Below are 20,716 nucleotides of genomic sequence, written 5' to 3'. Positions count from 1 at the left end.
GCTGCAGTAGAGAGAGTTCAGTTCAGTTCAGTTCAGCCCAGTCGTTAGGTCGTGCCTGACTCTTTGCAACCCCAGGGACTGCCGCACACCAGGCTTCCCTGTCCTTCACCATCTCCCAGTTTGCTCAAACTCATGTCCATTGAATCAGTGATGCCATCCAACCATCTCATCTTCTATCGTTCCCTCTCCTGCTGCCTTCAATCTTTCCCAGCCTCAGGGTCTTTTCCAATGGGGTCGCAAAGAGTCAGACATGACGTAGCGACTGAAAAACAACAGGTGGTTTCCTGCTTGCTCCTCTCCTGATGAGCAACTGTTGTGCCCTTTGGAACTCAGAGGTCATGGAGGCTGGAGTCTTGCCTGCGGGAAACGAGGGGCAGAAAGGCCTCCGTGCCCAGGAGCCCCACAGGGCCCTGCTCGGCATCAGCCCTCACTTACTAGAAACAGCTCTGGATCGCTGGAGGTCATGCCCCGTGGAGCCTTTGAGAAGCTCAGAAGCCTGTGCAGGAGGGGCAGCCAGGCAGCCAGAACCTCACGCTCTCTGCCCATCACTGGGGCCTCGCGGGGCCTGGGAACCAGGCACCTGTGGGTTTCCAGGGGAAACAGTGTGGACAGCTGATAGCATGCTTGGCCTCACAGGGACAAACCCAGGCAGAGGCGAGGGGCTGACAGGAAGGCTCCTGCTTTCAGCTCTGCAGTAAATTAAACCTCGAACTGGCTCTGACAGCAGCAGGCACGGTGCCTCCGGGTGTCTGGGTGATAAGGGGGTGGCGCTTAGTTAAGCTCTAATATGTTCGCCACAGGAGACACAGGGATCTATAGGAACAGAGGAGGGCGAGGCCTGTGGGAGCTGCCTGCACAAGAAAGGCCGAGATGGAGATAAGATACAGCAGGAAGGAGGGAAGGGACAGGCGGGCCGGGAGGTGACCTGATAGGTCTTGTCCAGACCTCTTATTTCAGATCTGTGGACCGCACAGAGGGAGCCGGGAAATCAAACATCAAGAAGCCCGAGGCGATGATGGTGACCAGGCAGAGAGGTGAAGGGGATCAGATGTGGGTCTGAGGGAGCTTTATAGGTGACCTTCACTTTAGATAAACTCACTGCCTGAAAATCTATGTGAACCAGATAGAAGCGAGGTGGTTTCCTACTTGTAACTTTCCAGTGTCCGAGTGAGTGAAAGTGTTAGTCACTCGGTTGTGTCCAACTCTGCGATCCCATGGACTGTAACCCACCAGGCTCTTCTGTCCATGGCATTCTCCAGGCAAGAATACTGGAGTTAGCATCCATTCCCTTCTCCCGGGGACCAAAGTTGTTATTGATTAACACCCCATGTGATACTTTTCACCTCCCAGTCTCCCTTTCAACCATCAAATGAGAAGGCTGAACTCCAGACCCCAGCATCTTTAGTTTTACACTTCAGCATCTTTGCTTCTGAAGTTGCCATTGCTTCTCTTGAATGGCACACCTGCCCCAGGTGTGACTCATTATTTGTGCAGTTTCTGAAACTTGCCTATTGCCAAAAGCAGGCACAAGGGTACCCGGTAGGATTGCTACCATCCTCACTTAACCCAGAGCCTCTGCTTTCTACAACCAAGAATGTCATCACCAGGATCTCTTTCATCTCCTTGAAGTGGAGTCCCCAGGCGCAGGGTGACAGATGTGAGGTTGGGGGCGTTGGTCAGGGCCCCAGAGCCACTCAAATGGATTTAAATTAACAATGCAAATCAGCCACTAGCCCAGGGAAGACACCACCACCACGAGACTGAGCAGTAGCTGGCTCTGGGCAGCATATCATGACTTCCAAAGGCTCAGAACTGTCGGATGCATCAACCCAGAAAAAGGGAAAGAGAGTGGAATATTCAGTTATGATCGAGGCCCCAGGAGGCACCTGACATTAAGACAGGCCATGTGAGAGGAGGCTGGGAGGTAGACTGGGCTGCCTGGGAGGGATGGCTGAACTCTGAGACAGAGAAGAGAGAGGTGATGGTAAGAAATAGAGGAAGCCAGATCCAAGGGGGCAGGGGGTATAAGGGATGTGTGGAGAGAATAGTGAAAGTGTTAGTTGCTCAGTTGTGTTCAATTTGGTGACTCTCCTGGACTGTAGCTTGCCAGGCTCCTCTGTCCATGGGATTCTCCAGGCAAGAATACTGGAGTGGGTAGCCATTTCCTTCTCCAGGGGATCTTCCCAACCAAGGGATCGAACCCCAGTCTCACGCACTGTGGGCAGATTCTTTACCGTCTGAGCCACCAGAGAAGCCCATGGAGAAAATAACCCAACAACAAAATCCATAGCTGCCACTTCCTAACTCCTTGGTATGTATAGGTGCTAATGAACTCACCTGCACTGTCTCCTGTTGTGCTCCTAACGACCCTAGGAGGTGTTATCACTGAGGCACGAAGTGGTTAAACAGCCTGTCCACAGTCACACAGCTCATAGGTAACACAACCAGGTCAGTATGATCATCCTACTCTGTCCCACAGTCTCTCCAAGTAGGGATAGCAGAGCTGTTGTTCTGCCTTCATCCTGGGATCCTGCCTCCTTCCAAACTCCTTCCCCCGCCTCGCCACTGACCACCGGTCCGCCCCACCATGCTTCAGCTAAAAGTGCTAACCCACCACCCTCTCTCCCCCTTGCTGAGGGAGGGGAAAGTGGAGCTGGAAGCTTTCTATGAACTATCTGGGTGGTAATTAAAATCCATTGTGGGGGAGCAGCTTTGGCTTTAGATGAAAAGCCTTTGGGGTAGAAAGACCCAAAAGCCCTCTTTTCTAACAAATGCTAATCATGCCTCAAACACAGTGAGATGTAAAAGCTGAACCAAGGCCATTTGTTAGTAAAATACTTGGTGCCTAAAAGAAGGGCCTTAGAAAGATGCTCCAAAGCTCTGTATCATGGATTAAAGATATGTTTCCTTTATTCCCTTGATTCCTCTGGTTTAATATTTTAGATGTATTGACTCTGCTACGCCGGGGTCATTGGGAGAAGAAATTTACATCTGCTAATGACCCCCATTCTCAGAGGGCAATCCACGCTTTCTGTTCTGCAGGGGAAAGTCTGAAGAACCAAAGAAGGGGGAGCTGTTTTTTCCCAAAGAACAGACTATGAGAACTATCTAGAAATCTGGATTCTTGTCTGAGACCTGCCCTCCTGGACAAAAAAACACACCAATGTATAGACAGGACCAGGAGCTTTTCACAGGAAGTCATTGCTGGTATTTCCACTTTCCTTTGGAAGATCCTGAGAAATCTGAATCTTCCTTTCACTGTACTAGAGTTTAACCTCTGTGATAACTGGGATTTCCATCTGTGCCTTACCCCCACTGTCTAGGACAGAGTACAGCAGGCACCCTCTAAATATTTATTGACTGACCGAGTGAATAAATGAATGACAATTCCAAGTACCTGTTCCCCCAAGCTTCCTTCTGGAGGAATCTGTGTCCACAGATCCCGCTGGCCTCAACAACTGCTTCATATGATAGGAATCCACCCTCAGTTTTTAGGAGTGGACTCTCTCCCCAGAAGTAGTTCTCAGGTCAGCTGGCCAATGTCTGTGGCTTGTGAGACCAGCCAAGAGAACCTGGACCAAGCAGATCCTCTGCCTCGGAACTCCAAACCAAGAGGCGTTGGGGGGAGCCGCACACTGAAGACAGCCCGTAAGCCACCTGAGGGCAGGGACCCTATCCATCTTGTTTTCTGCATTGCCCCCAACACAGGATATCCTGAGTTAGGCCCAAAATAGAGCTAATGCTCAGTAAAAGTTTCCCAAATGGGTAAACAAACTGTAAGCTGGATGGCCATCATGGCACATGATGGATGAGCCAGGGAAACGAAAGCGGTAGAAGGAGCAGAGCGTGGATCTGACACAACAGGAGATTTAAGGAACTACAACACAGGGAGCCACTGCCTTCCTCCCTCCCTGCCCTCTTTGGATCCATACGGTATCCTGTTGATTGTACTTAAGCTAAGGTAAATACGTTTCTTCTCCTGCAATATTAATAGTCCAGAATACAGCATCACTGGGCCCACATGCAGAAGACCGCATGTCTGACATACCACGTAAGCGAGTTGTTCTTTGGTTTGGTTTGGTTTTGCCATTGACTGTCATTAAATGTTGATATGGATGGGAAAGGAAGAGATGGGACTTCAGAGTCTTAAGGAACAAAGGCTATCATTTCTCTGGGCTGAGGGGCTCCCCTCCTTCCCTCTGAACTGGAGCGGTTCATCCACAGCTAAGTTACAAGCCATCACCCCACTAACCTGGAAGCTCATCTTGTTAAGCTGTCTAGATAATACCAGCAATGCCAGAGAAGTGCAGGGGAGGCGGAACAGGCGAGACCCTGGACTGGCAAGGCTATGATGTAAGTTCAGGGTCTAGGACTTGCATCTGACTAGCTCTGGCACTGAGTGAGTTATCCAGTCTTTGAGCCTCAGTTTCTTGGTAAAGTTGGAATAACAGCACTTAACTTTCTGGTTGCTGGAAGAATTAAAAGCAGTGCCCAGCACATAGGAGGGGCTCCATAAGTGTGACTGGAGTGATCTACTATGTACGTCTGTAAAGCACTGCAACTCACAGAGGCCTTTCCTATTTTGTAAGTCATTTAACCCTCACAATGACTCACAAAGTAGAGCCTAGCATTCCCATTTTACAGATGAAGAAACTGAGGTTTAAAAGAATCACTGACTTGTCCAAGGTTATCCTCAAGAGTGAGTGGCCGATCTCCAGCCCGAGTCTCAGCTTCTTCCCACAACACTGCCTTTGGCATAAGAAATCAAGACAGGAAGGAAACAGATGTGTCACGACTCTGCTTCCCTGGGGTTGGCCAGATCTCTCCTATCTTAATACCACACAAGGTTTCATTTAGGGATTTGTGCACAAAATGTCCAGGAGATGAATGAATCAATACATGAAGGAATGAATGAGTGGGTAAAATGAAGGAATGAATAAATTTCCTCTCTCAACTCTACCCTACATATGATTTACAACAAAGCCTGGGATCTTGTTCAGACTAAGCCCTACAGGGCCTCCTGGTGCACGTTTCTCTTCCTCTCTCAGGAATCCCTGCATCATAGGTCTTTCGATGGGTGCGGCTCACACCACCAGCCCCTCCTTTGCCAGCAGGGGAAGCAGAGGGCAGCCCTGCCCATTCTACGTACTGGTTTCTGCAGTCTCGTACTCGCTGTCTCTGAGAAGCTCAAAGATGTCCACTTCGACCTTGGCCTTGCCCAGCCTCTCGGGAGCGCGGTTGATGCGGTTCTTGGCCAGGGTGATGGACAGCCGCTCCCCTCTGCTGCACTCCATGGGGTCATCCAAGATAGCGGCTGTGGGCAGGCAACCACATGGACACAGTTGGTACCCTCTACCGTTACCCTCCTCTGCTCCAGTCTCCCCCCCACTGCCACCTTCCACCTCCACCCTGCCATCCTCAAAACTGTCCAAAAGCAAGTCCTCTACCTGCTAAGGGTCTAGGCTTGAAGTCTGGTGTAGCATGAACTCGAATGGGACTAACCACTTCAAGAACCCTGCAATATCACGGTAGGCCACCAGGGGTCCTACCTGCACGAGGACCCTAGGTCGGGAGTAGCGATACCCTTGGATATAGGTTTACGTGCACACACAGGCACACCGGTGCAGAAGAGGGCAGATGGTGGCTCTGCTTTGAAAATAGTACTTCTGGGCACATGAGAAACTGTCCTCGAGGTGATACAGGGCTGAAGGAGGCCAGGTTTGAGAGGGAGAGCTGTGGTATCAAAGAGCAGCTGGAGGTCCTGTTGACCTCTGGCTCTCCATGCTCAGACACGGATGAGACCTGTCACCCAGGGAGTAGTTTCTATGAACTTCATAAGACAGCTTCACAGAGTCGGTGTGAGAATTCAGTAAGACAATGTATATAAGTGGCACACCACTGAAATTTAATCATCGTGACTTAATTAGGGTGAATGATTGGAGTGGCGTGGTACCAACAGCTGCCCAGCTCCTGGAAGCAGTATTCAGTATGTGTGTGTTAAGAATATGTGTCAACCTGAGTTCAAATCCCAGCCCTGCCCTGTGTTAGCTATGGGGCCTCAGTTTCCTCACTGGTAAAAATGGGGAGAGAGCCTATTCTTTGGGCTACAATAAAGATGACAAAGATAATATGTGTGAAGTGCTCAGCGCAGAATTTGGTGCATGAAAAACAATAAATCTAGCCATTGATATCATTCATTCTCTCAGTAGAGGAAGTTACACAATTGAAAATCTCTACATCAAAACTTGTACACAGAAGGGTGGGTGGAGGGATAAATTCAGGCATTGGGATTAACATATAAAGTGAAGTCACTCAGTCGTGTCCCACTCTTTGCAGCCCCATGGACTGTAGCCTACCAGGCTCCCCTGTCCATGGGATTTTCCAGGCAAGAATACTGGAGTGGGTTGCCATTTCCTTCTCCAGGGGATCTTCCCGACCCAGGGACTGAACCCGGGTCTCCTGCATTGCAGGCAGATGCTTTACCCTCTAAGCCACCAGGGAAGACCCTACCCTATATATGTTAAGACCCACCAGGGATTAACATATATACACTACTATATAAAATAGGTAACCGACAAGGACCTACTGTGTAGCACAGGGAGCTAAACTCAGCAGTTTGTAGTACTGAGGGAAAAGAATCTGAAAATGACTATATATATACATGTAACTGAATTGCTGTGCTCTAACACCTGAAACTAACATGGTATTATAAATCAACTGTACTTCAATTTTTAAAAGTTAAAATAAATCATAAAAGTAGTTACTCTGTCTAAATATAAAGAAACTTGTATGCAAATGTCCCAAGCAGCATTATTCATAATAGCCAAAAAGTGGGGACACTCATCCATCAACTGATGAGTAGACGAACAGAGATGCAGTATATCGTTACAGTGAAGCATTATTACAAAAAATAAAAAAGAATAAAGTGCTGATGTATGCCACACCGTGGATGAACCCCAAAAACATGCTCGGTGAAAGAAACCAGACACAAAAGACCACCTGTTAAAAGACACCCTTTATATGAAATGTCCAGAACGGGTGAACCCACAGAGACAGAACGCAGATTAGTTGTTGCCCAGCTGTGGCGGCGGCGGTGGGGAGGTTGGGGGAAGGAGACTGACTGCTAACGCATACAGTGGTTTTTTTTCTGGGGCGGGGGGGCATGTGACAAAAACGTCCTAAAATTGATCACGGGGATGGCTGCACAACTCTGTGAATATACTGAAAGCCGCTGAATTGTATACTTTAAATGGGTGAGTTGTGTGCTATATGAATTATATCTCAATATAAAGCTGTTACAAGAATAAAATAAGAAAGATCACGCTTATCTCGCCGAGGTTGAAGCCTCAGAAGAGCAACACGGAGAATCAAGCCAAATAGATTTCGCTGAAGTGAGGCCCCGGAATCCCTGTGGCTGGTGTGAGCAGAGACCAGGTTCTGTGCTGTTTTTTCTGTATAAAACTCCCCTGTTTCCCTCTTCTGACCCATTTTCCACACCAAAACCAGGACACAGAATATGACAAAGCAATTTTTTTCCTGATTTGTGGGTTTATTTATAGGCATAACCTTAATGAGCGATACAAATTAGATTTCATTTACAATGGTTGGTAATACAGAGGGGCACGCCTAGACCTAGGCAATGAACTTCTGTGAGTCAAGTGGCAAAGTCCATGCACACCTGAGAGAGTGGCCAGAGGACCTTAAATGTACGACTGATGAGCCCAGGGACACCTAAAATTCCTAGCCAGGTTACCTTAGGGAAGCAAGACCAGAATGAGATTATTATTTATGAAGAAGAAACCTGGACAATTACCCTGCGCTGTTCCAGGAAGAAGACTTTGGGAGTGGAAGGGAAGTGGGGCAGCCCAGAGCAGTGGTTCTCAAATGGTGTTCTTTGGAGGGCCCCTGGGTTTCTTCAAGAAGGGGTTCATGGAGGTCTCTAGCCTCACATCAGCTGCAATTAATACAACCTCCACATCTGTCAGTTTTAGATATTGGAGTTCCACAAAAAAACGTGACGTGGGGAAAAAAGGTTTCACTGTTAAAAATATCATAGAAACCATTAGCCCAGACCTAGTGCATAGAAAAGAGACACTTAAAAAATGTCAGGAATTGGCAATGGCATTTCCTGGGAAAGAGGCATGAGTCATGGGTCCATGGCATGAATCTAATGTTAACAGGGACACATCCAGTGACCACTTTAGGGTAAGTCCTGGTGGACACAGTCTCACTTACTGTATCTGGGAATTCCATGAGAGTGTGTTTTCTGTGTTGTCCTCATTTGGAGATGAAAAAAAACAAACAAACAGATCACAGAAGGCAATCGACCTTCCCTCATTCACAGGGCTGGTGAGTATAGAGAAGGGAGGGGATCCCAGGTGGGTCTCATATGGACCCTGTGCCCTTAACCATAGGGCACATTCCTTCTAACGAAACTTGTCTTCCTGGGGATTTGCTGCTGAGAAGCAGTGGTCTAGGCAGGTGTGTCTTGGCTCACACGGCTATAAGAAAACACCATCGAGTGGGTGGTATTTATTTCTCATTTATTTCTGGAGGCTGGGGAGGAGACCAGCGTACCAGCATGACGGTGTGGAGTGGGGTCCTGCTTCCTGCTTTGCAGAGGGCTGTCTTCTCCCAATGTCCTCACACGGCAGAGAGAGGGAGATCAGCTCTCTGGGCACTCTGAATAGGGCACTGATCCCATCATGGGGGCCCCACCTTTATGACCTCACTGAAACCTAATCACCTCCCAAAGCAAGGAGGGATAAATTAGAAGTTTGGGATTACCAGATACAAATGACTATCTGTAAAATAGATAAATAAGGGGCTTCCCAGGTGGTGCTACTGGTAAAGAACCTGCCTGACAATGCAGGAGACATAAGGCAGGTGGGTTCAATCCCTGGATTGGGAGGATCCCCTGGAGGAGGACATGGCACCCTGCTCCAGTATTCTTGCCTGCAGAATTCCATGGACAGAGGAGCCTGGCGGGCTGCAGTCCCTAGGGACTCAAAGAATCAGACACTACTGAAGTGACTTAGCACTCACCTACCAAGGAACTATATTCAATATCTTATAATAAACTGTAATGGAAAAGAATCTGAAAATGAATATACGTGAGCGTGTGTGTGTTTTGGTCAAAAATTCATTTGGGCTTTCCATAAGATGTTATGAAAAAGCCAGAATGAATCTTTTTGGCCAACCCAATATATATAACTGAATCACTTTGCTGTACACTAGAAATTAATACAATAGTGTAAATCAACTATACTTCAATTTAAAAAAAAGATGTGTGCTATGGACTGAAATATGGTCCCCCCCCTCCGCCATTCATTTCTTAAAGCCTTAATCCTCAATGTGATTGCATTTAGAGATACAATCTTTAAAAGGTAATTAAACTTAAAAGAGGTTATAAAGATGGGGTTTGATCTGACATGATTAATACTCTTAGAGAAGGCTCCTTCTCCCACCCCCAAGCCAGGAAGCAGGCTGTCAGGAGGAACTGACCCTGCTGGAATCTTGACCTCAGACTTGCAGCCTTTCAGTTCAGTTCAGTTGCTCAGTCGTGTCCGACTCTTTGCGACCCCATGAATCGCAGCAGGCCAGGCCTCCCTGTCCATCACCAACTCCCGGAGTTCACTCAAACTCACATCCATCGAGTCAGTGATGCCATCCAGCCATCTCATCCTCTGTCGTCCCCTTTTCCTCCTGCCCCTAATCCCTCCCAGCATCAGACTCTTTTCCAAAGAGTCAACTCTTCGCATGAGGTGGCCAAAGTACTGGAGTTTCAGCTTTAGCATCATTCCTTCCAAAGAAATCCCAGGGCTGATCTCCTTCAGAATGGACTGGTTGGATCTCCTTGCAGTCCAAGGGACTTTCAAGAGTCTTCTCCAACACCACAGTTCAAAAGCATCAATTCTTCGGCGCTCAGCCTTCTTCACAGTCCAACTCTCACATCCATACATGACCACAGGAAAAACCATAGCCTTGACTAGACAGACCTTTGGTGGCAAAGCAATGTCTCTGCTTTTGAATATGCTATCTAGGTTGGTCATAACTTTCCTTCCAAGGAGTAAGCGTCTTTTAATTTCATGGCTGCAGTTACCATCTGCAGTGATTTTGGAGCCCCCAAAAAATTAAGTCTGACACTGTTTCCACTGTTTCCCCATCTATTTCCCATGAAGTGACGGGACCAGATGCCATGATCTTAGTTTTCTGAATGTTGAACTTTAAGCCAACTTTTTCACACTCCTCTTTCACTTTCATCAAGAGGCTTTTTAGTTCCTCTTCACTTTCTGCCATAAGGGTGGTGTCATCTGCATATCTGGGGTTATTGATATTTCTCCCGGCAATCTTGATTCCAGCTTGTGCTTCTTCCAGCCTCTAGAACTTGAGACATAAATGCCTGCTGTTGAAGCCACCCAGTCTATAGTGTTTTATTATGGCAGCCCAACCTGACGTAGACAGGACACCGGCCAGCCATGTGACACAACACAGTGAACTCACACAGGTCACAGGACACACTTTGAGACAGAAGGATCACGGCCGGGGAGGGGAAGAGGGCGTATGGAAACTGGACACTGAGGGGCACACGAGAGCCCCTTGGCAGGAGGCACTCAGGACCTGTCCTCAGAGGTACCTGGCAGGTTCTCACCAGCTCACCAAGATCCACAACCCAGCCCTCTCTTCCCAACTCCCATGCCTTCCTGGGCACAAGTTTTCATTAGGTTTTAGACAATGATTAATTTCTGACTGGGAACAACCTCAACTGGGTGCTTGGCTGGCATCAAGTATTATTGGGAGTAGAAGAATTAAGATGACAAGAACCAGATTCCCAGGCTGTGGGCAGCAAGACAAGGTACATGCTCAGGCCTCCTTGGGACATCAGAGGAATAGTCTGCAGCAGGCGTTACCGAGCAGCACACTTGCTGTCCACCTGTCACCTGTGGGGCCTGGGGGTGAAGGAGAGCAGCTGGTTCCGGACTGAACTAGTAGCTGCTGCTCCTGACCTTCATCCCCAGGCCTGGCTGTGCAGCTGGGTCAGGAGGCTGAGTCCCCAGATGCCACCCAAGGAGGAGCCCCATCATTTGGTACATCCTCCATCCCTGGGGACTGCCCTGCAGCTACAGTGAGATTAGGGGTGGAAGGGGGGTCTGGCTCTGAAGCAAAGGCCCAGCTGATTGAGGAGACGCAATCAGGGGTCAGGGTCTGCCCTCTTTCCAGCCGTGTTGTTGTTGTTTAGTCGTCAAGTCATGTCTGACTCTTTGCAACCTCATGGACTGTAGCCCGCCAGGTTCGTCTGCCCATGGGATTTCCCAGGCAAGTATACTGGGATAGGTTGCCATTTTTTTCTCCAAGGGATCTTCCTGACCCAGGAATCAAACCCATGTTTCCTGCATTGGCAGGCAGACTCCTTACCACTGAGCCACCAGGGAAGCCCTTTCCAGCCATGGGGACTGTGTAATGACTCTTCAAACCCACATGGACTCAACATGACTCCTTCCTGCCCAGGGAGCCATGACCCACCACATTTCCACCGGCCTTTCTCCCCACGACCAAGAGCTTTACCCTCTGCTAGCATCTCTGAGTTCTAAGGAAAGGGCGGCCTCTTGGCCCAGCCCACCTGCGCCCAAGTGCCCTGCCATTTTCTGGGCCCACGCCTACAACCACTCTGGAGAGGATGCCTGCCCCAGGGGGCTGGCAGGCCGGGGCTGTCCCCTGTAGTGCTTTCCTACTCACCCGTAGTGGGTGTGGCCACGACCACTCTCAAAGCCCTTAAACCTCCCCATTGTCTGAAGGGTTGGTCCCAATCCAGTCTCTAGGATGGCATCGAATCCTCCACACCTTTCTACCTGCAGCACCCCTCCCACTCCCACGGTGACAGTGCCTCTGTGCTAGGACCTGGGCTGGCCTGTTACGGTCCTTCCTCCAAGCCTCTGCTGACCACAGGTGGTCCAGTGGTTAAGACTCCTCACTTCCAATACACTGATCCCTGGTTATGGAACCAAAGGCCCACATGCCATGCAGCGCAGCCAAGAAATAAATAACAGGGCTCCTCTGGTGGCTTGGTAGTAAAGAATCTGCCTGCCAGTGCAGGAGACACGGGTTCGATTCCTGGTCCGGGGCATCCCATTTGCCGAGGAGCAACTAAGCCTGTGCCCCACAACTGAGTCTGTGCTCTAGAGCCGGTGCTTTGCAACAAGAGAAGCCACCGCGATGAGAAGCCCGTGCACCGCAACAAGAGAAAAGCCCGCACAGCAATGAAGACAGCACAGCCAAAAATAAACGAATAAATAAAAGTACTTTTTAAAAAGAAACAAATAATAAACTAATTTTTTTTAAGAGAAAAATGAGTCTCCCCTGACTCCCCAGCCCGCTGCTCTCCTTGGATTTCCACGTAGTACCTTGGAGGGGTATTTATCTTTCCATTTCTATCTGTGAGCTTCCTCATCAAGCTTGTGCCTTAAAAGCCCAGAACTAAAAACAGAAAAGCCCAGAGCTATTCTTCCTTCTTTTGAAACTCCCCAGATTCCCCATCCCACATCAATCCCCTCTTCTTAGAACTCCCACAGAAACGTCTCTGTACCTTTCCTCAGAGAGTAACCACTTCTGGCTTTCTACTATTTATCATGCCTATTTGTCCATCTTTTCTCCTCCAGACGGTTGGCTCCCTAAGGGTGAAGGCCATGCTTGATTCATCCTGCAACTGTGCAATTCCAGACTCACACATGCATGGAGTCCTTAATGAATGGTACTGAGTGAATAAATAATGCAAGGCCACTGATTTTCATGCCCTACAGCCAGGAGCAGACATTGGGCTGGAAGCAGTAGGCATTAGATGAGGTATGGACTGGACAAAGCTCCTATACCCGGGCTTCCAGGACGGAGGACCCGTGCAGAGCCCTCCTCCCCGCGACTAGAGCTCTCCTGCTCTCTGCTCACCTGTGTTCATCAGAGCGGGGCTTGTCCTCCCTCCACAACTTCTCAGCAGCCCACAAGTGACCCCTCAGATTGAAAAATCAGACTCTTTAATCCCTTGGTTCTTCCAGATCATCTGGTGAAGAATTCAAAAAGCTTTGATACTCTTACCTCTTTGAGGTGGGAATAAAGAGATTTTACTAGAGAGTCTTTATAGGCAATATCTATAACACGCCTACATCTGTTAGAGCCGTGTACTAGCAAGAAGAGGAGGCCTTGTGAGCCTCCAGGGAACCAGCTGACTTTGCGCCAGAGCCAAGCCCCGGGCTGCTTGTCCCCCAGGGGCCCCGGCCACCTCCACCATCACTCATCGGGTACACCTCACTCCCCGTGTCCTCCCAGCACCCTTTGCTTCGCCCTCGTTGGTCTCAGTCGTCCCTCTGGCTGGCGGCATTTGCACCACTGTGCAGGCTGCTCCCACCACAAGCTCACAGCCTGCCCCTCACCTGGGGGGCGACACGGCACCATCGCCCTTGTCCTCTCACGCTACAGAGCATCTGTTTCTCGGATGGTGCCACAGATGGGGCAGAAACAATAGAACTTGATTGTTCCCCCAGTTCTGGAAGCTAGAAGTTCAAGATCAAGGCGTCATCAGGTTTGGTTTCATTTTGAGGCCTCTCTCCTTGGCTTGCAGACGATCGTCTTCTTACATACTCACTTGGTCTTTCCACTGAGCGAGTCTGGAGTCTGTGTCTTAATCTCTACTTAAAAGGGCATCAGTCATGTTGGCTTGGGCCCCACCCATAGGACCTCACTTTTGAAGATTCCCTGGAGAAGGGAATGTCAATCCACTCTAATATTCTTGCCTGAATAATCCCTTGGACAGAGGAGCCTCTGGGGCTACAGTCCATGGGGTCACAAAGAGTTGGACGAGACTGAGAAACTAACACCTCTTTAAGGACCCTATGTCCAAATACAGTCACACCCTGAAGTACTGAGTGTTGGGGTGTTAACAAGGATTTGAGGGGGGTATACAATTCAGGCCAGAATGTGGACCTTCATGTATAGCCACTGCCTATTCTCAACTCCTCACTTTCAGCCCACTGGCTCTCTAAGCCGAGGCCTCTCTCGGTGAACCCCTCAGTCTTGTGCTCCCACCTCTTTCCCTCGGGCTCAGATGTGGGGAGTCTTGTGCTAGGAGACCCCCCACCCGCCCACCTCTCACCACGCTTCCCTGCTCTTCTTTATCTTTCAGTGTCTTTCCCAGATCCTCATTCCTCTCCACTAAAACATGGCCAGGGGACTTCCCTGGTGGTCTGGTGGTTAAGACTCTGTGCTCCCAAGGAAGGAGGCCTGGATTCAATCTCTGGCCAGGAAACTAGATCCCACATGCCACAACTAAAGACCCTCTGTGCCACAACTAAGACCCGGAACGGCCAAATAAATAAATATATTTACTAATCAATTAATTAAATAAAACATGGTCAGAGCCCTCCCTTCCCATCCAGACCCCCCTGACTACACTGACCTAGCTGGTCACCCCACCCTCCTTTCACTCCATCTTCAACTTCAGCCAGGCTTCTCCAGTGATTACTCAAAGTTTGCTATTCATTCCACATTTTTCTTGACCCCTCATACTCTCCCTTCTGTCCCCACCACCCCATTCAAAACTGCACCCACAAAGCAAATAACCTTCAAGAGCCATTTCTGCAAAATTGGTGGGCACAGTTGATTCCTGGTCTAATTAAGTCCTGAGTGGCATGACTCTTTGTATCTGCCACGTGCTGTTCAAAGAGCATCGCGTGTAAAGAGCATTGTGTGTAAAGAGCATCACATGTAAAGAGCATCGTGTGTATAGCTCACTTAATCCTCAAACAACTCTACGACTTACTGTCCCATTTTATAGGTGAGAACACTGAGAAAGGGGATGTTGAGCAACTTGCCCAAGATTGTGCATGCATGCATGCTAAGCCACTTCAGTCGTGTCTGACTCTGAGACCCTATGGACTGTAGCCCACTAGGCTCCTCTGTCCATGGGAATCTCCAGGCAAGAATACTCCAGTGGGTTGCCGTTTCCTCCTCCTCACCCAGCTCCTTACAACAGACTTAATAGAGTCCATGAGCTGCTAGACTGGTCATCAGGCCGCCTCCTCTGCATCTGAGGGTCCTGAGGGTTCTTTTTGGCCTGAGCCCCTCAGCTTCCATGGCTTCTAGAACACAAGGTCCCTGGGTCAAAATTTCCTCCCATTTCCCTGCCCATTCTCTCAAGGTATACATCTCTTGCCTGCCCTTAAAATACCAGGGAACCCCAGGGATCTACAGAGCCCTCTTCTTGCCTCACTCCCATGGGCTTCCTAAATGATTCCACTTACAGGCTCCTCCACAGGGATGCTTGACTTATGTCCACTTGCCCAGCGATCCCAGATGTCTGACATCTCAGACTTGGTAATACCCACACTAAAAGCCCCTCCTCCCCCGGGGATTCTTGCTGCTACATTCCTGAGCTCAGTTAACGGCGGCACCAGCTACCCAGGCATCATGCCTTCTCCCCAGTCCCTCAGCTCCCAGTTGCTTTTGAATGTCCCTCCTCAATATCTCTCGAATCACTGCTTTTCTCTCTGGTCTCAGCTCTGCTGTTCTAGTTCAGTTCTTTCATTTCAATGATATCACTGCAACCTTTTAACTCTCACCTTTTATTTTTAATGTTTTAATTTTATTTTTTTATTAAATATAATTGTTTTACAATGTTGTGCCTCCAGAGTTTTAACCACCACCCAGCACTCCTCAATCACTCCCACACAGCTGTCAGTGATCCTTTTAAGGTGCAAACCCCAGCTTTTAGCTTCCAATCTCCAAACAAATGAATTACTTGATATGGTAGACAAAAGCAGGCTCTAGCTCTCCAGTCTTATACTCTGCTTCTCTGTTCATCCATCTCTACCTTTTAGAAACATTGAACCATCTAACTCTCACAGCACCATCTGGTACACACACACAAAAACAGGTGCACACACAGGCACACACACATGCACACACAGGTACACACATATGCACACACAGGCACACACACACAGGCACACACACAGGCACACACAGGCACACACACAGGCACACACACGCACACACAGGCACACACACGCACACACAGGCACACACACATGCACACACAGAGCTGCTCCATGCCCCCATACTTTTGCTCAGTCTCCTCTGCCTCCTGCCTCCTCACCTTTGCTCACTCACCACTCTTACTCAGAATGAACCCTCAGCTCAGACCTCCCCTCCTTCTGGAAGCCTTCTCTGAACACAAAGGTTTATTAAGTGTTCCAACTATGTGCATTTATAGAATCCCATGGATCTTATACTCTAATTAACAGTTTAGTCTTTAACTTTCACTTCATTCATTTTTTTCTGTAGCCAATGCCTGATAACACTTTTAAATGTTTGAGTAAAATTTGTTTTGGCTTTAGAGGAACTAGAGTTGCAAAAGAGTCAGGCACGACTTAGCGACTAAACAACAACAACGACAACAATGCCTGCTTCTACTCTTCCATCAAAATTACTATTCTGAAAAGTACCTATGTGGACAACATATTTTCACAAAGATGCAGTGAAAAAATGGTCTTTTCAACAAATGGGGCTGGAACAAATGGATATGCATGAGTTTAAAAACAACAACTTCAAACCATGTCTTATATATGGAATAAACCCTCTCTCATACTATATACAAAAATTAACACAAAATAGTTGAAAGCCATATAGTCAAAGCTATGATTTTTCCAGTAGTCATGTATGAATGTAGAGTTGCACCATAAAGAAGGCTGAGTGCCAAACAACTGATGCTTTCAAACTATGGTGCTGGAGAAGACTCTTGAGAGTCCCTTGGACTGCAAGGAGATCAAACCAGTCAATCCTAAAGGGACTCAACCCTGAATATTCATTGGAAGGACTGATGCTGAAGCTGAAGCTCCAATACTTTCGTCAGCTGATGAAAAGAGCCAACTCATTGGAAAAGGCCCTGATGCTGGGAAAGATTGAAAGCAGGAGGAGAAGGGGATGACAGAGGATGAGATGGTTGGATGGCATCACCAACTAACTCAATGGCCATGAGTTTGAGCAAACTCTGGGACATGGTGAAGGACAGGGAAGCCTGGCATGTTGCAATTCATGGGGTCACAGTCGGACATGACTGAGTTACTGAACAACAACAAAACAGAAAAATAAATCACGGACTTAGAATTACAAAACTTCTAGAAGAAAATCTTTGTAACCTTGAATTAGAAAAACATTTTTCACATGTGACACTAGAAGCAAAACCAACAAATTAAAAATGGAAAACTGAACTTTATGAAAATTTAAAATGTCTGCTCCTCAAAAGACACTGTTAGTAGAACAAAAAGATAAGCCACAGACTGGGAGAAAATATTATATGCAAAGCATATACCTGATAAAAGACTTGTATCTAGAATATACAAAGAACTCTCAAAACTCAGTAAGAAACCAAACAACCCAATTTTTAAAAATGAGCAAAAGATCCCTTTCCAACAGACACTCCAACAAAGAGGTTACATAGGTGGCAAATAACCTGTGAAACATAAAAACATCACTAATTACTGGGGAAATACAAAGTACAACTGTAATTAGATATTGTTAGAAACCCATTAGCATAGCTAAAACTTAAAAGCTCAACTGAACCAACTTGGTGAAGAGAAACTGAACCTCGCATATGCTACTGATGAGGCTAGAAATGGGGTGTGAAAGTGTCAGTTGCTCAGTCATGTCTGACTCTGCAACCCCTTGGACTATAGCTTGCCAGGCTCCTCTGTCCATGGAATTCTCCAGGCAAGAATACTGGAGTGTATAGCCATTCCCTTCTACAGGGGATCTTCCTGACTCAGGGCTTGAACCCAGATCTCCTGCATTGCAGGTAGATAATTTACTGTCTGAACCACCAGGGAAGCCCATGCTGCTGCTGCTGCTGCTAAGTGGCTTCAGTCGTGTCCGACTCTGTGCGACCCCATAGAGGGCAGCCCACCAGGCTCCCCCATCCCTGCGATTCTCCAGGCAAGAACAGTGGAGTGAGTTGCCATTTCCTTCTCCAATGCGTGAAACTTAAAAGTGAAAGTGAAGTCGCTCAGTCATGTTCGACTCTAGCGACCCCATGGACTGCAGCCTACTAGGCTCCTCCATCCATGGGATTTTCCAGGCAAGAGTACTGGAGTGGGGTGCCATTTCCTTCTCCAGGGAAGCCCATGCTGCTGCTAAGTCACATCAGTCGTGTCTGACTCTGTGCGACCCCATAGACGGCAGCCCACCAGGCTCCCCCGTCCCTGGGATTCTCCAGGCAAGAACACTGGAGTGGGTTGCCATTTCCTTCTCTAATGCATGAAAGTGAAAAGTGAAAGTGAAGCCGCTCAGTCGTGTCCGACTCTTCGAGACCCCATGGACTGCAGCCTACCAAGCTCCTCTGTCCATGGGAGTTTCCAGGCAAGAGTACTGGAGTGTGTAGCCATTCCCTTCTACAGGGGATCTTCCTGACTCAGGGGTTGAACCCAGATCTCCTGCATTGAAGGTGGATAATTTACTGTCTGAACCACCAGGGAAGCCCATAGCCACCCAGAAAATCATCTGTCAGTTTCTTAAGAAGTTAAAGATACACCTACTGCGTGATTTGGCCATTCCACTCCTAGGTATGCATCCATAAGAAAAGAAAGCATGCTTTTACACAAACATATGTACACAAATGTTCATAATTACTTGATCCAGAACAGTCAAAGACTGGAAACAGCCATCATCAGGTTAATGAATAAACCAACTGTGGTCTATCCATACAATGAAATACTGCTTAGCAATAAAATGGAATGAAAGAAGCCAGACCAAAAAAATGACATACTGTATGTTTCCATTTTTATGTATTTCTAGAAAACACAAACAAATCTGTAGTGCAGAAAGCAGATCAGTGGTTGCCTGGGGATGGGGTTGGGGCTGGGGCAGGAACGAACAGAGTGAGGAATTGTAACGTGGCACCAGGAAACTTTTTTTGGGGTGTTGAAAAAATTTATTATCTTGATTGTCTTTATTATCTTGCAGTTCAACCATAAAAAAGAACAAAAAAATATCATTTGCAGCAACGCAGATGGACCTGGAAATTGTCAAACTGGGTGAAGTCAGTTGGACAAAGACAAATTTCATATGATATTGCTTATATGTGGAACCTTAAAGAGGGTTCAAATGAACTCATCTATAAAACAGAAACAGTCACAGATGTAGAAAACAAATTTACAGTTATCAGGGGTTAAGGGGAAGGGGAGGAATAAATTGGAAGATTGGGATTAACATATACGCACTACTATACATAAAATTGTTTTTGTTTAGTCACTGTGTTGTATCTGACTCTCTTGTGACTCCATGGACTGTAGCCCATCAGGCTCCTCTGTCCATGGGATTTCTCAGGCAAGAATACTGCAGTGAGTTGCCATTTCCTTATCCAGGGGATCTTCCCAACTCAGGGATAGAACCCGTGTCGTCTGCATTGGCAGGCCGATTCTTAACCACTGAGCCACCAGGGAAGCCCATATATAAATCAGATAACTAATAAGGACCTACTGTATAGCGGAGGGAACTCTACTCAATAATCTGTAATGGCCTAAATGCGAAAATAACCTAAAAACAAGTATATGTATATGTATATGCATATGCATGTACATGTATAATTGATTCACTTTGCTGTACACCTGAAACTAATACAATATTATAAATCAACTGTATTCCAATAAAGTCAAGTATATACATACAGTTTATTGTCTATAAATTATGCCTCAATTTTTAAAATATGCTTTTATGAGGAAAACACTACTATTCCTCTGGTTCCTCTCTAACTTCTCCTTCCCCTCCTCTCCACCTCAGCAAATGAAACATCTTACAACTTGGTGGTCTACACCTACTGACTCCAATTTCTCTGCATCTTCTCCATCCTGAGCTGCCACCATCTCTAGATTCACCCTCAGAAATCATCAAGGTTCTCCTTCCTTAGTTTTCAGAGTTTTGTAGTTCTCTGAGGTACCTGTGACTGGACCCTTTTCCTTGGCTTCATCTTTCAACATCTGTCATATGACACCATTTTGATTTACATTCTGATCTCCTTCCTGCATGCTTAGTCACATCCAACTCTTTGGGACCCCATGGACTGTTAGCCGGCCAGGTTCCTCTGTCCATGGGATTCTCCAGGAAAGAATACTGGAATGAGTTGCTGCCGGGGTCCAGCCCCGGCTGATCCAGGGTATTCAAAGCGGGGACGGCGTCGGCGACCTATTTAATTATTTATTCATCAAAGATACAAAGAGTAATAGAATGAGGATAGCTCAGTAGGAAAATTCAGTGGAGAAAAGAGGCTGAGTAGCTTGGTTTACGCGGGAGACCAATAAAACTTCAAGACAAGAAGTTTGCACCACTTACGGAGGCTGCAGGCATCCTTCCGTTCTCCCAAAGGAGAGGAGACACTGAGGCCTCCCCAATCGGAGAAGCCCAGGCATAATTAGTAAGCATGGCAGGTTCCGCGCTCCAGATGGAGACTCAGCCAGAGTGAGAGAGAGAGAGACATGGGGAGACCAGTCTTTTGAGGAACTGATCCCAATTCTTTATTTTTCATGGTCTACTTTTATACACTGAGATGTTATGCAAAAGTCACGCGGGGTCAGCAGTCCTGACTTTTATCAAAGTCAGGTGCTTCATACAAATGTATACAGAGGTCTTAGGGGTGTTACATCATCTTCTGGCCAGGGGGCCTGCTGACGATTCATGACCC

At 47.5% G+C, this 20,716-nt stretch overlaps 1 protein-coding gene across 1 annotated transcript in view; it reads right to left on the bottom strand.

The window, feature by feature from the left end:
* Nucleotides 1–20,716, bottom strand: part of GRIK4 (glutamate ionotropic receptor kainate type subunit 4) — a 341,407-nt gene that overhangs the window by 182,106 nt on the left and 138,585 nt on the right. Inside the window, exon 2 of the mRNA XM_055548398.1 lies at nucleotides 5,150–5,314. Within this exon, the coding sequence (XP_055404373.1) occupies nucleotides 5,150–5,314 (165 nt within the window). The remainder of the gene's footprint in view (nucleotides 1–5,149; nucleotides 5,315–20,716) is intronic.

Source organism: Bubalus kerabau, chromosome 15, assembly GCF_029407905.1.
Source record: "Bubalus kerabau isolate K-KA32 ecotype Philippines breed swamp buffalo chromosome 15, PCC_UOA_SB_1v2, whole genome shotgun sequence".
Classification (NCBI taxonomy): Eukaryota; Metazoa; Chordata; class Mammalia; order Artiodactyla; family Bovidae; genus Bubalus; species Bubalus kerabau.
The sequence above is the reverse complement of the archived record's forward strand: the minus strand, read 5'-3'. Positions and strand labels throughout refer to the sequence as shown.